Genomic DNA, 15514 nt, shown 5'->3' with positions numbered 1-15514 from the left:
ACCACCATGCCATGGGTCAGCAGCGCAAGGGGTGAACAGGAGGAGAGCCGTCAAGTGCAACCAACTTTGCGCTATTTCCCTGGCTAAGCTCATTGCATTTGGTCATTTATGTATAAATCAGCAGGGCTTTGATTTATTCCTCCTTCTTCACCCTGTCTTTTCCAGCTTGGGATCAGGAAGCAATGGGAAATTGGTTTTAGAAACACCTATACAATCACTTGCACACCTCAAAACCTATGCAAGCTGCTTCTTCCACCCCACTACAACCATCTGTAGGACTGTCATTACCTTCAGCCACGTCAACAGCTACTAAAGGTGCTCATGAATCCCAACCATTAATGTCCAAGTCTAACAGAAATTCAGGGAAGATCTGCAACACGTACATCCTAACATCCAATTTCAAATCCCTCCTTGCTCCTAAGTGCTTTCCATCCACACTAATTCACCCTAATCCCCAATCTACCTGCTTACATCTGTCGAGTCCTTCCTCACTGTTGATCTTTAATCCCTGCCCACTTCTAGCTGCCAGTGTCTGTCTCCAAGCAAATGTCAACCTGGAAGAAGAGAGTTAGAAATTATATTTCTGGACTGACAGCATGGATAAAAGCTTTATTCTTTTTTTTTCCCCCCACTCAACCCAAATTCTCTTTGTGTCACATACATTTTTGTGTCGGCTCTCTCTACACTTCATAGTGCACAGAAATGAGTTTGTGTACTTTCTGCAAATAAATACATCCTTATATTTAGGTTTCAGAACAGTAATTCACCACTACAGTATTTCAGTACCTGCATAAATCTCCATTCCCACTTTGCTGGCAGGAACAAATATTATAAAACTCCACTTGCGTGTTCAAAGAGAAAAAGGAAAAAGCACACATACACAAAGGATGCTAAATTCTGTTATTCTAATCCATTACGAAAGACATATTCTACATCCTTAAGAGGTTAATTAATTAGATAATACTAGGTGGCAGGAGGCAAGGAAAGAAGAACACAGGGAAGTTAAGAGATTTGTGCAAGGCCACACTACAGAGCAGTGGCAGAGATGACCAAGACTTGCAAGTTCAACACTTTCAAGTCCAGAACCTTAAAATTTAAAAGGATTTTCCTCCCATGTCAAAAAAAGTGTTCCTCATTTCTTACTGAAGTGGTCTGCAGCTCCCAGACCCACTATTTCGGATGTGCTTTCAGGAGAGAAATAGCAATATACTTGTCAAACTGGAATTAATCCCAGCATGAGAAATTTTACAATAGATTGGCTATTAGGTACCACCTAGGTTTAAAACAAATTCGTGTTTATCCATTTTAAAATGCACACTTTAGCTCTGTCTTACAGACAGGTAAAGAAGCATGTAACTTTTTTTTTTAGAGGAGCAGCTGACTCAGCCAGATATTCCCAAGCGATGGTACGGGCTTCTCCAGGGCTGTGCAAGCAAATGAGGAGAAAAATCCCCCTCCTTGGCAGCTCAGAGATCTGCAGGTGGGAGCAGGAGTGATGGAGCAGGGCCTGGACGCGTATGTGCTCTCCAAAAGGTCAATGGCTTCCTGGGCTACAAGCTGCATTCATGCACAGAGGTTTTGCTAATGTATATATATATACTTTTTTGCCCATAACACTGGACATAAATACACCCCAACCTGGCAAATACACGGAGCTCCATCTCACCCAGTGTGCTCTGCAGCACCCACTTTCCATATTACAACAGCACAGACAGCAGAGGTTAAGTTTTCCCTTCCTAAACTTTATCTCAGGTTTCATATTCCTTGAATTTTTTCACTCTCACAGCCAAAACCTCAAGCAGAAATTCTGCAACAACAATAACAAAAAAAAATCCCTGAAGCGATACAGCTAATATAATGTTTGCTTTGCAGCCAAAGATCAGGGTGTTGCAGCACAGCCTCACCCATGCTAACAACCTGAGCTGTGCCAATGTCTGATTTGTACCTGGGGAATGCTTGGGACAAAGCAAAATCACGCCAGATACTATTCTAGCTCTCCTTCCAATGCCCAGCAATGTCCATTCCCAAATTCACTGGGGCTACTACAGCAATAGCAGAGGAGACAGAGCATGCACTTGATCACTCACTGCACATTAACATCCTTGTGTCAATCCAACCTAGAACAGATTAAACCGAATTTAATTTCAGCCTCACTTGGTTTCCTGATGTGCACATACAGAAACCAAAAAACAAACAAACAAAATACTAAGAGACCTTTTAGCAAGCCATAAGGGCAGCAAAAATTGCCAGCACCAGCACCTTCCGAAGAACAGGACAGGGAATGATGCAGCATGAGTGGATAAACGTGTGCCAGCAATGACAGCCTGCTCCTGGATACCACCTTTTCCAGCAAAATTTGGGGGTTCTCCCCTTCATGTTGTGGCAAAGGAGTTGCAGAACCTCAAGAAAAATGCTGGCTGGAGCATGATCCTGCTTTCTTCCTGGCCAGACAACTGGATGAATCGAATTGGGGTGAAGATACCACCCCAGAGATGCCAGCAACCCTGGAGATGGCACGTTGAGAGCAAACTTGGGAATAAGTTCTGACCTGATCTACCACTGATTTCGGACCATAACCTCCCTGCTAGCACATCTGCATGGCATGGCAAGACATAGGTGGGCGCCGGGACGTGCATGGGGAGACAGCTCTGATGGAAAAGCAAACAGCTGCAGAAGAGGAGCTCCAACTTCAGCCTATTTCCCACGGATCCCCATTCAGCAAGCACGGACAGATGTGCGTACAAGCTCATGGAATCATCCTACCGCTCAATTTCAGCTGTGTCTTGCTTCAGGTAGACTTATTTGTAGGCACAGTGTAAGAAAAAAGGCTCTTGATCCAAGCATCTGATATTGCCAAGATGCAAAGCACAGGATGCAAAGCACAGCGTGCAAGACCAGGGGCAGAGAAAAAGTTAAGGAAGGTTCACAGCACTTGCAGGAATTACATAATACAGCCAAGCACTCACTCATGGCTTGTTGGACAAGGGCTCTAAAGCCTTTTGACCCCTCTGCTTTCCTAACTGGGGAAGTGCTTTTGAGCAACTGAGAAAGTTGTCAAAGAAGAATTGGACTGAACTGACAGTATTAAAGAAATCTCAGGACGATTGATGTCTTGTCTAGGTCTGAATAGCTTAAACAAGAACTGATACAAACTTTCCGTGAAGCGATAGCTAAATTTTATTTTTTTTAATAAAACTTAACTTTTCTTTGCTCTGCACCTGAGACAAGGAAAAGCCTTTGGTTACTGACTCTGCCAGAGATCAGCCAGCTGCAAGAGCAGCCAGAAGCAAAAAGCATTGAGCTGTATTAATTTCAGGAGCTGAAACTAAAGCATGGGACAGTCTCTTCTCCTTTAGGGAAATACACCCATTGGGAAAGAAATCCCAGAAGGACAGCTTCAGGGCTGGGGTTCACGGCCAGGCACCCATTGGGAAACTAAAGGAATCACCAGCACGTTCATCCTGCTCTGCTTTCCCTATCAAGGTACCTCTACCCATACGACGAGCAGACTGCGGGGAGAGGATCTTTTTAAGCTACTTCTAATTTGACTGTAATCGAGTGGAAAATGGAGCAAGCTATTCTGAGAGGATGAGATGTTTAAATGCATTTCCAGCTGAACGCTGCCTAAGGAGAGGCCAGCGTCTTTGCTTTCCGATTTTCTGTTAAAGATTGGGACCACTGGCATGATTTTTACATGTTTACAGTAAAGTGGCTTTGGATGACCAAGACTAGCAAATAAAATTGGTAGAGAAAAAAATGTTTATCTTTACCCATGAGGTTTTTGGTTTGTGGGTTTTTTTTAAAGTGCTATGAAGTTTTCAGCTCACCCTCCCATATTTCATTAAAACATTTATTCCAATGGTGTGTTCTAGTTTTGCTAGTTATATAAATAAATGCATAACCATTCAACTTCCCTGAAATACTGAGATTATAGTGAAACATTTATTATCATGTTAAAAGCGCCAGAAGGGATAGGGCAGAGGTTTTCAAAACAAACAGTTTCAAAGTTAATTCGTGTATGAAAGTTAATTCTCCTGGCAATTCCTTTTGCTATAAAACATGTTGTTCATTATTCTTTAATATGTTTTCTTATGTTTAGGCTTATTAATTCATTAAATCACTGCTAAGATCTCTAAGAACTGGATGTAAAACAGAGAATATCCTCTAAATTTAGTGAAACTGGACTAAGGAAATAAATTTATAACTTTTGGAAGTCTTGCATGATAGCAAAGAAACAATACGGAATAATTCCTCTGTAGATGCCACAAAATGCTTTTTGAGGTTGTCTAGTGGGAGAGATCATCTTCTCATGATTTTTTATATTATTTGCATGTAGGCTTTGACCAGCACTTTATTTCAGGCCAATTAATAACTTATTTAATACACCACCCAAGCCCTCTATTTCTGTGTCCCCAAAAATTCAAGAAAATATGTCAGAACATATTTCAGACATATGTCAGACTTAGAAGTGAAGGTAAATCATTAAGACTCTCAGAAACTTTTTACACAACATTTGACAAGCCATTTTATTGTTTAGTGCTGTATAAAATAGAGGAAAGATCATTTTCTTTACAGTCCAGGTGTAAACTTGCAGTGATATTTGTGAACCCATCTACGCATGGCAGATAAAAGGTGCTACAGAAGGTCACACTTTAAGTCCTTCCTTCCATTCTACACTTGATGGGACTCCAACCCAAAAGCATGCTTTGCTTATATTCCTGAATGTGATCAAGACGCAGTCCAATCCTTCAGTTTTAAAGGGTTTAACTTTCAAAAAACCCCACCCCTAATATTGCATAGTAGCTTTGAATCTCCCTAAAAGATTAAAAGTTTTTGTTCTTGCTTTCTTTCACTGCTTTTAACTCTTTCTAACACTCTATACTGAGGACATTTAAGTGCACGGTTGGGCCCCTCATTGCTCCAGCAAGGAATAGTTGCCACGACCAGACTTAGACCACCTTCCAGACCCTTTGGACAATGCTGTACGCTGCAATGACCAAGGGTTCCAGAGTCCCTTTAATAGCGTTGCAAGTATTGGAAGCAATTCGAGAAGTTAATGCAAAACCAAAGCAGTATTCAGGTCCCAATATAGCAAAAGGATTAACCACCTGCTTAATGTTAATTAACCTCAGGGGGACTCGTGTGTACTTAAGGGTTTGTTATGTGCTTCAGCACTTCGCAGTATCAAGATGTGAAGCTGGCAGTGGATTCCTTCCCATGGTTTGCCATCAGACCCAGAGCTGCGATGAGACCATGTGATGGCCAAGCCACAGTGCTTGGTTCATACACGAGCTTGTGAGTGGGTTTTGCCTACAGAACATCTACCCCAGCTTTAGCCATTGGACCTGGGTCTCTAGCAGAGCTCCTGCCATCCCCATGCCACCAAAGGGGCCACGACCAGTGTGAGCATCTCCCTCCCATGCAGCACATGAGCTCTGTGACTTCACCAGCCTGGAGGCAACAATGAACCCCAAGGTGGGTTTTTTAAGGACAAACCACTTTCCAAAACTGCTAAGAAAAGAGCAAAATAGGGTTGGAGAGGTACGAAGAGGACAGAAGGATGGTCCAACTGCTAAGGCAGGACAAACACAGCGTTGCCAGCACTTAGATGGGAAATTCCACCCAAGAGCTGGTTGGTGTACCAGAGCAGCAGATAGGTGGTAGAGAGGGAAGGGCAAAGAAAATTATAGACCCGATTCCTAGAAAAATGTTAGAACAAATCATTTAACAATTGCTAAGTATTGAAATGATAATTAGGTGATATATACCCAGCGAACACTGCCAAGACCAACTTGCATGGACCAATCTAATTTCGTCCTGTGACAAGATAACCAACCTAACAGACAAGGAGAAAGATGCACGTGCGATAGTATCTTGAGTACAACTCTGGCCAGTGTCCTGCACAGTATCTTCACGAGCAACTGAAGGAAAAATGGTCTAAATGAAGTCATAGTAAAATTAAGCATTGCCAATGGTCCCTTGAGCGCACCTAGAAACATTGCACCTCTGGAATAAGAAATTACCCTCACCCTTTCAAATCTGGCATTTAATGTCCAATGTACAGTAAGGTTGATAAAAGCAGTGTTAAAAATTTCCTGGCTTGTGGCATTTTAATTCAAGCTATTTGAATTCCCTGACCTCTATGCCTCCCTGTGTACAGCAGGTTTTGTTCATTTTCCCCACAAAAAGACAGTTTTGGGAAGACAGGTTGAACATGGTAGAGAGTGCATGTTACACGCATCAAAATCGTAAGAATTCAGAGTTTAATTGCTACTGCTGTACAGTGTTTGGTCTCCGTTTATTTCAGACATGTCACATAACTTAAAAAAAAAATCTTTTGAAGTAATTTCAATCTTTTTCATTTCTCAAGTTAAAAAAATAAAAACAAAAATAAAAAACCCAACAACTTTCTACTACCTACTTTCCAACTTCTCCATGCCAACACCAATGCACAGCTAAAGCCCAGAGAAGGTCCTACAAGAAAACAGCAGAACACTTGGTTTTACAGGGATTTTTGGGAGCAGAATGAGGAGCGGATGCAGATGCTGCTGGAGGAGGTTGTAATTCACAACTGCAGAGCAGGGACATGGCTTACACCTCCACCTGCCACTCCTTGCTATTCTTCAGTGGCTGTGGGACGACACTGCCAACCCCCAAAACCGCTATACTCCAAGTAATCCTGGTGGTCTCCCTTGTGACACACCTTAGGGTGCTCTCCAGTTAAGGTGGGGGGGGGGGGGCGGGAAGTATACTGGGTTTTTTTTCCCCAAGAAATCCTGGATCTCCAGCAACACCACCAAAAGCAGAGTTTGAACCAGAGTTGTCTGACACCCAGGAGTCCCAGGCAAACCAAATTCCCCAAAAAACTGCCTCCGGGATTCCTCCCAAAACTGCTGCAAACGGAGCCTGCGGATCTCTCTAATTAGGCTGGTCAGCAAGGGCAGCCGCCACACGGCCCAGTGATGGGCTGTAAGCCCATCCATCATCGCGTCAGCCCAGGGCCAAGGGAAGCACCTTCAAGTAATTAATCTTTCCCAGCCTGGGGAGTGCATTCGGATTGAGCATGGAGGAAATGCAGCCAAGATGGACAGACGGGTATTAGGACAGAGGACACCCTCTTGGTAGTATCACCCTTTATTAAAAAAAAAACCCAACAAAAACCTGAGCCCACTTTTCTTTGCTCTCTTTCATGAAATTAAAGATTTCAAAAATGAAGTCCCCAGCAGTTCTTTTTTTCCCCATCCCACTGTATGACCACGTGCTGTGACAAGCCTCCAGCTCCTTGGGCAAGCTGGGGCTGCCAAAACCTGCTTGTTCTTTGTGTGTGACTTCCATGCCAATTTATTACCGAAAGGCTATTAAGCAGTGCCATTCCCACCACCTTTACTGGTGCAGGATCTCAGGGTTTTCTGTTGGATGCCTGAATATTACCGCTGGACTACACACCACTGTCAGACAGTAACTATCTGCAGGGATGCTTGTACCTGTTTTTATTTATTTATTTGTTAGATATAAAAAGAAGAGGTTTAGAGCACATGCAGAACATGTCCATCAGGGTCTCCCCCCCCTGCGAGCAGACATACGTATGCCGGCAGGAAGGCCACGCTCTTTTGTTCCAGCCATACCATGATCTAATACAGTGGGCAGTATTTCTTAGCAAGCCAGTCATTCATCTTTCAGAAGCAGGAGGCAGACGATTAATGTTGCATTACCCTCTCCTGACACTTAAGTAATGACAATATTTGGGGATACTACAACAGAAGACATCTGGCATGTGTTACTCAGTCTCCCATGGCGAAGGGGCATGGGGAGCTACGCAGGTTCAGATGTAACGTCTCTGATTGCGACACACAGAAAGGAGAAAAGTTTCTCCAAGTTGCCCTTGGCCAACGCAATCAGGTTCCTTCCCTTGCAATCCTTTCCACAGGGACACCTAGCCAAGGGACCAACTCGGTATTTAGCAAGTCCACAACCACTTTTGGCTTGCTGGAAAAATCAAGCCTGGAGGACCTTGGAGATGTGTCCATCGCAATGCCACCCGACATGACGTGTGCACATATAAAGGGGAAGCCAGCACTCAACTCCAAGACATAAGCCAACATGTTAACAGGCTCCGGCTGGGCAGCCGACAGCCCATGGCTGTCTCAAGAAAGCTGATGTTTCTGCATCAGCTGCTTTTTGCAATCCACTGAGGGTGGCTTCAGCGTCACATCGGTAACCACCAAATGATGGGCAAGCTGGACACAATGAGGTATCTCTTCAAATATTTAGAGATTGCAAGTGTCTTGAATTATTCTGTGCATTTGCATTAAAAATAGTGGTCCTTTCATACAGCACAATAAGTATTCACGTTTTTTTAACCTAAACTACAATTCACTGAGATTCATCATTTGTCTAGTCCACATTTCAATTCTCTTTTCTTATGGTTCTTTCATTGTGCCCAAGTATCCCATTCTTCCTTGCTTTTATGCCTTTAATTTTGCCTTGTAGAATAGCCTAAAAATCACTATTTACAACTGAACAGACAACTCGCACTTACTTCAATACCTTCTCCCTTTTCAAAGGAAAAAAATCATAATTACACCCAAACTCGTAAGAAAACAGAAAACCAGGAGAAACCTCTATGCTTCTTTTATATTTCCATCCAGGGGGAACAGCTATTTACAAAACAACGAAATGTTTCCTGAAGAACATTTGCAACCCTCAAAACTTGAAAACCAAGTCAGGCTGCATTAATGAACAGCCCAGTCGAAATCAAAGGCAACTGAAGAGAGGGGTGATGTTCTTCCCCGGTGCAAAGCGGTAACACAGCCCTTTGCCATGTTACAAGGTCCCGTTTCCTGATGCTTCTGCAGAGGTCTGAACTCCCAGTCACGTCTACACCATAGCCACTGCAGCCTCACCCTGCAGTGCAAGCCAGACCCAGGACCAAAATTAAATGCAAGAACATGCTCCAGCTAACAAGGCTTGCTGAAAGCCAGACTAGATTAACCCAGATCTGACCCTACAGCAATTGCCCAGATCGGGATCTGGCGCACATCTGGGCAGCTGGAGATGTGGTCTTATCTGCCCATGCTCACATGGGCTGGCCTCTCAAACAACAGCTCAGAAGTGGGCAGGATGAGACCTACCTTCCACCTCCGTGCACGAACCAGCCCCATGTCAACAAGGACAACCGTCGCACTACCAGTGTTCTGGCAAAGGATGCCTCCTACAACGTGCCTGCGTCAAGAAGGGGACACAGTAGAGTCAACGCCTTCAACACACAAAAGCAGGAGGTTATAATCATTAGCTGCGCTCCATGCTATGACAGTTACATTATGAATTTGCTTTTATGAAGCGCAGCTTTGACTTGCATATTTGGGACCACTTCAGATACACAGGTTGACACCTGGATGCTTTTCTCTTTCTACTTTAGTGTTTCTAGAGTCCTTCGGGGCAAGGGGGAAACAGGTAAGAAAAGCACATCTGGTCTTTGCTTAAAAACATGCCACAAAAATAGAATCCACAGTCATTTGCAAGACACTGTTTATGGTTTCAGCATTTCCTGAGCAAGTTTTTGACCCTGTTGCCACATCCGTGCACATTTCCCAGATTCAAGCAGCCTTCACAGCAGTTAAAGTTACCCTCTGTGGAAGCACAGCCCACTGTCCTTTGCACATCTTCTCATTTACTCCCATCATCTGTGTGCCTACCGCCAGCCACAGAGCCACCTTTTGGACAAATTTCTTGCAAAGGTTCTGGGTAGATGAGGAAAGTCATGAGCAGGTCTAAAGAATATGCTACATTTCTTCTTGTAGTCCCCCAAAATACCTCCAGAATCCTCATCAGCGCTGCTTTTCCACGTTGCAGCCTCAAGTCCTGAGCATGGTAAGATGTGGTGCCTCACCATACAAATCGAACCCAACAGAAGTTTGGTTTTCACCTTTGAAAATCACTATCAGAAATGACCTCTGGAGTGAGTGTGATATTTATACATCAGCCACACTGAACATGAGCAAGAAAAACTTCAGTCCCCAGGGAGTCAAGTAGAATAAATTACAGCAAGGGATCAATATTTTACCGAGAGGTTGATAGCCTTGTCTCGAAGGGCCTCCAAATGGATTCCTGCTCCCAAATCCACTCCCATCAATGGATCCATAAGACATTTTCTAGATAGCAATGGATGCAGGATTATACTTCAAACCTAAGAAAACAGAGAAAAAGACAGATACAACACTGTTAAAAGTCAGTTAAACTCCAGTATTCTAAGAAAAAAGGAAAAAAAAAAAAAAGGCAAATGAAAAAATACAGGACTATCTCTAAACTTCACAGTGCCTACCTGCAGAAAAAAAAAAAACCACACTAAAATCCGGGTCTCCTGGACTACAGCTGATCTTGGGGCAAACAAGTCATTTGACCTCCCTGTGCCTTATTTTCTCCAGTGATAAAGGGCAACCATTTATCCGTTTCAGCCACGGCAAGACTTTTAATTCCTTGCTGTTCACAAAGTGCTTTGAGATCCTGAGCTGGTAGGCAAAGACTAGGCACTCGATCAAAAAAAGGTAATGCCGTCTTCTGGAACATTACCACTACGCAGCTGGTTAGGAGTCTATCCATCATACTGCAGTCTTGATGAGCTCTCAAAAGAGACAGTTTACTGCCATATTATGAGCTCCTGGGCCTTTAGTATAAATATTGGAGCCAAAGTTATTTTTCCTTGCTCGTTTAAAAAAAAAAAAACAACAAACTGTAAGGCCTTAGGTAGCAGCAGCAGAATGAAATCAATGCAGCACTGTCAGAGAAAGACTGCTTCTTCCTCCTTCCCATCCACAAACGTTGTCTCACCATGGGCCCCAGATACCCTCCAGCATATCAGCAGAGTCCCAGGACTTAGATATTAAAAATAGTTCAACTCTGAGGCATGGAGATGACAGTGGCAAAGGAAGAGAAGAGATAAAGGTGCTGCATCAGTTGGGGCATGATACAGGACCAAAACCCAGCTGCTGCTTCCTTACACCAAGACTGAAAAAACACCCCAAGCAGGGAAAATCTGGAGGCTGAGGATAGAGACTTATTCCCCAAAAAAGGTAGAAGACAACACTACCTACTGGGTAGTCCATCATCAAGCAGCGATGCAGTGATGCTGCAGTATGGCAGCATGGGAGAGTCCAGTGGAGAAGACACGTTGGCGTGAGATGACTAGGAATACCACCTTCCCTCCATGCAGGGAGTTGCTCTGTCTTATAAATGTCACTTTTTAACTGAAGGACAACCAAAAAAACCTGGGCCAACGAACCACCCTCTCCAACAAGCATATGCAACCCCTTCAGCGCGATGGCAGAATCATAGAATGGTTTGGGTTGGAAGGGATGTCTAAAGGTCATCTAGTCCAAACCCCTGCAATGAGCAGGGACATCTTCAACTACATCAGGTTGCTCAGAGCCCCGTCCAACCTGACCTTGAATGTTTCCAGGGATTGGGCACCTACAGCCTCTCTGGGAACCTGGTCCAGTGTTTCACCACCCCCACTGTAAAAAATTTCTTCCTTATAACTAATCTGAATCTCCCCTCTTTTAGTTTAAAGCCATTCCCCCTTGTCCTATCGCAACAGGCCCCACTAAAAAGTCTGTCCCCATCTTTCTTATAAGCTCCCTTTAAGTACTAAAAGGCTGCAAGAAGGTCTCCCCAGAGCCTTCTCTTCTCCAGGCTAAACAAACTCAACTCTCTCAGCCTGTCCTCATAGCAGAGGTGTTCCAGTCTCTGATCATTTTTGTAGCCCTCCTCTGGACCTGCTCCAACAGGTCCATGTCTTTCTTGTACTGAGAAAGATGTCGGGGTGTAAGGCTGGATGACATGAGATGCAACGCTCCGTCCTGGGCTTGGACACTCAAATTGCACGTGGCCTGGACCAGCCACTTTCCCTCTGACATGCATAAAGCTGGGAATGGCCTCCAGCTTGTAAGAGCTTCTTGACACATGGCCATGTGTTGCATGATGTCCTGACGTATGCACTGCTAGATGCCCCAGCAAAGGGCTGAAGTCTCTTTTGGGGTGCACTGACACAGCGGTGTACTTGCAACTACGTTCTCTGGTACTCTGAGAGCAGAGCACCAGAAAATTCCCAGTTCTGGACTGTACTGGGAAGAGTCTAATGGTCTCAGGCACTTCTTGTACTCCAACCCAAACTATTCTATGATTCTATGATTCCTTCTCCTTTTTTCTCTCAAAGTTTCAAAACCAAGCAAAAAATTACTGCTAAGATTTGCCAGACAGGGAAACTCCAGGACTAAAGGAAATCGCTCACCATCCTCCCTTAATTAGGACAGACACATAAGAGGATGAAACTGCTTTGAGAAAGCAATGGATGGGAGCTAAATCCATTAAAAGTGGAGAAAATCCAGAGTACAGCTTCCCTACCCAGCCTCAGTGTACCAGGTACACACATAATTGGCATCTGAGGCTGCAGGTACCCCTAGACCATAAATCTTTCATTTTAGGAAAACGGTTTTCAGTCCAAACCTATGGCAGCCAACGTGCAATAGCCCAAGCAGCCAGAGAAAGGATGAGTACGTGTATTTGTGTGTGCATAGAGGAGACAGAAAATGAAGTAAACAGAAGGGAAAGTTAAAAGAAGCCATCTGCGAACCATGGGTTTCCAAGACACTCAACAACACAACAGTCGACTATGTCAAGCATGTAAAAATATAAGCACCACAAAAATATAATAGATGATGTCTTGACGGAAGTTCTTCATCACAACCACTAACCACTACAAGAAACAGATGAAGATTCACTTGGGAAGTCTGCGGTGGACTTGGGAAGAAATCTTGCCTCTCCCAGGTCTCAGGTTAGCCCACAACTACCACAGTAACACAACCTCCATTGCAAAATACAACCCAAGATCCAGGAAAACTCTTACCTGGAAAAATAAAGGCACATAGAAGACAGTTACAGGAACATTTCTGGGCAGGGATAAGGAGTTATCTTATTTTCTTTACCTCCCAGCACGGCTACAGATTAAGACTGTTGTAAGCAGGGAAGTGGGACAACCACAGCTTGAAAACCACCTCTGTACAGAGGTTGGTCCTGACCCATCCTTTCTTTTTAGAGATAAGCAAGTGGAAGCATTTGCTGCCACGACGTCCCCAAGGTCACATACAACAAACGTGGAGTGAAAGTCTACACCATGTTGTAAAATGACTTGATTACAACTGGGCAAGTGTTTCTTTGGCAAACAGTGAATGCATCTATTTTTTCCCCAACAGAGTGGTGTGAAAGGGGGAGAGAAGGAAGGCTTTTAGAGCACTCCAAATGTTTCATGTTGATTTATCATTTTCAAAGCATGCTTCCATTTTAAAACTTTTTCTCCCTGTAAGGGAAAAAAAAAAAAAAGAAAGAACTGAAAATGAAATATTTTGTTTTAGTTTAACCAACCTTTTCAGAAACAACCACTCCCACCCCATCCTACTAAGCCACTGAAATATCCCTTATTCACACAGCTCCAGAACCACACTCCTACCCCACAGTAATATATTTACAGGAAAATTTAACAGCAGATCTAAATACCTTTAATTTGATTGGCAATAAAAGCGTTTCCCTCCCCATTCCCATGGCACCTCCCAAGTCTTTTATCTACTGCTCCTCAGGGAGACATGTCCAATTTACTGTGAAGGCAGTTTGTACAACATGGAACAAGCGTTGCCTAACATACTAGATACAGAAAAAATAAAAATAAAAAAAGGAGAAAAATAAGAAAAAGATTTTATCACAGCTTTATCCTCATCACCTAAAATACCAACGAAGGAACAACAATACCCAAACCAGACTAAAAGGACATTCATCCTGCCAGAGGCATGAATTTGCATTTTAATGACATGCAACTACTTCTTGCTTTGTATATCCTGTAGAAGTCAACCATGCAGTGAGGATAATAGTAGGATGTAGGATCTCAAGGAAAAGGTTGGTTCATGTTTCTTGTATTGGGAAAGATACTGGCAGGCAAAACCAAGCGGGAAAAATTATTTAAAAAATTCCCCTCTACACATCAGTCTCCATTTCGAGGGACATTCAGATGGCCAGCATAATTGGTAGTAGGAATGAAAGGTAAAATTTCAGCATGGAAGAAACAGGTTAGAGAGCACTTTAGGCAAGTGAGATGTTTTTAAAGTTGAGTCTGAATGAGAAAGACATAAGCATACTGGAAAGAAATGGAAAAGGAGGACAGACATGGACATATTGGAGTGAATCCAGCAGAGGGCCATGAAGATGATTAAGGGATGGAAGCATCTGATATATGAGGAGAGGCTGAGGGAGCTGGGACTGTTCAGCCTGGAGAAGAGAAGACTCGGGGGGGTTATTAATGTGTATAAATATCTGATGGGAGGAAGTAAACACGACAGAGCCAGACTGTTCTCGGTGGTGCTCAGTGACAGGACAAGAGGCAATGGAAATGAATTGAAATATGGGAAATTCCACTTAAAAAAGAAGAAAAGCTGTTTGTTTTATTTGTGGGTTTTTTTTATGGTGTGGGTGGTCAAACACTGGCACAGGTGGTGCAGAGAGGTTGTGGAGTCCCCATCCTTGGAGATATTCAAGCCCTGACTGAACATGGGCCTGAGCAACCTGCTCTAGGTGACCCTGCTCTGAGGAGTGGGGTTGGACAAGATGACCACCAGAGGTTCCTTCTCACCTCAGTGGTTCTGGGATTCTGTGATTTTCCTCCTGTGATGCCTGAAGCAGCTTGAGAGCCACTCACAGCCCACTTGGCAGACCGGAGGACCCTTACTGTGCCTATTTACTAAATGGGTGGAGAAAGGAAGAGTAAGAAAATTGCAAACCCATCAGCTGCATTTCCATCTCCTTCAAAAACACTGGAATAAATTCACTGAAAGTATCTGATGGTAAAAAAGAGAATAACAGCCAGCATGCATCAGGCACTAAGTCAAATTAAACCAATGTTAACTTCTTTATGCAACAAGTTAGCAGGCAGTGGAGTTAGCAGAAAAACAGTAGATATTACAGCTTTATGTGATTATGTGTTTCCTTGCACGGCAGAAGAAATGGATTGGAGGTGCAGGTGAATTTTTTTTTTAATTAGAAAAATGCTCCCAGTGGACTGTTGTCATAACCAAAGAAGAAACTGTGTGGGGTCCACCAAGCTCTGCTCTCTCCCTTTGTATTTTGAGCAGTGACTTGGGTGATGGAATGGGGATTAGGCTCGTTAAACGCACACACAACACCAAACACGGAGGTTAAATGACAGCTTCAGCATTCAGACCAATCCTAACAAACCAGAAGTGATGTTTGACAAAGAAAATAAGATGCTACATAATTCGGGTCAACTGCAGGGACCTGAATTTAGAAGCAGCAAACAAGTGCACAAATGAAGGTTGGGGAACAACTGGCCAGTGCTGCAGAGAATCATAGAATCATTTTGTGGGGATTAATGGCACGGACTCTGGCAAGCAGCAACCAAAGACCCTTATTGCTCTTTATCGGCGTTCTTTATAGCAAACAGAAGTGTTTCACATGC

The 15514-nt window shown here is 43.5% G+C and overlaps 1 protein-coding gene across 3 annotated transcripts in view; it reads right to left on the bottom strand.

Annotated features, from left to right (window-relative positions):
• The window catches only part of TSNARE1 (t-SNARE domain containing 1), a 530032-nt gene that overhangs the window by 402180 nt on the left and 112338 nt on the right, over positions 1-15514 (bottom strand). For all 3 annotated transcript variants that reach the window (XM_009332991.1, XM_009332989.1, XM_009332990.1), the window contains one exon: positions 10064-10186. In XM_009332991.1, coding sequence (XP_009331266.1) covers positions 10064-10148 — 85 coding nt within the window. In that variant the 5' untranslated portion in view covers positions 10149-10186. The remainder of the gene's footprint in view (positions 1-10063; positions 10187-15514) is intronic.

This window comes from Pygoscelis adeliae, unplaced genomic scaffold, assembly GCF_000699105.1.
Source record: "Pygoscelis adeliae isolate BGI_AS28 unplaced genomic scaffold, ASM69910v1 Scaffold38, whole genome shotgun sequence".
NCBI classification, from domain to species: Eukaryota; Metazoa; Chordata; class Aves; order Sphenisciformes; family Spheniscidae; genus Pygoscelis; species Pygoscelis adeliae.
The sequence above is the reverse complement of the archived record's forward strand: the minus strand, read 5'-3'. Positions and strand labels throughout refer to the sequence as shown.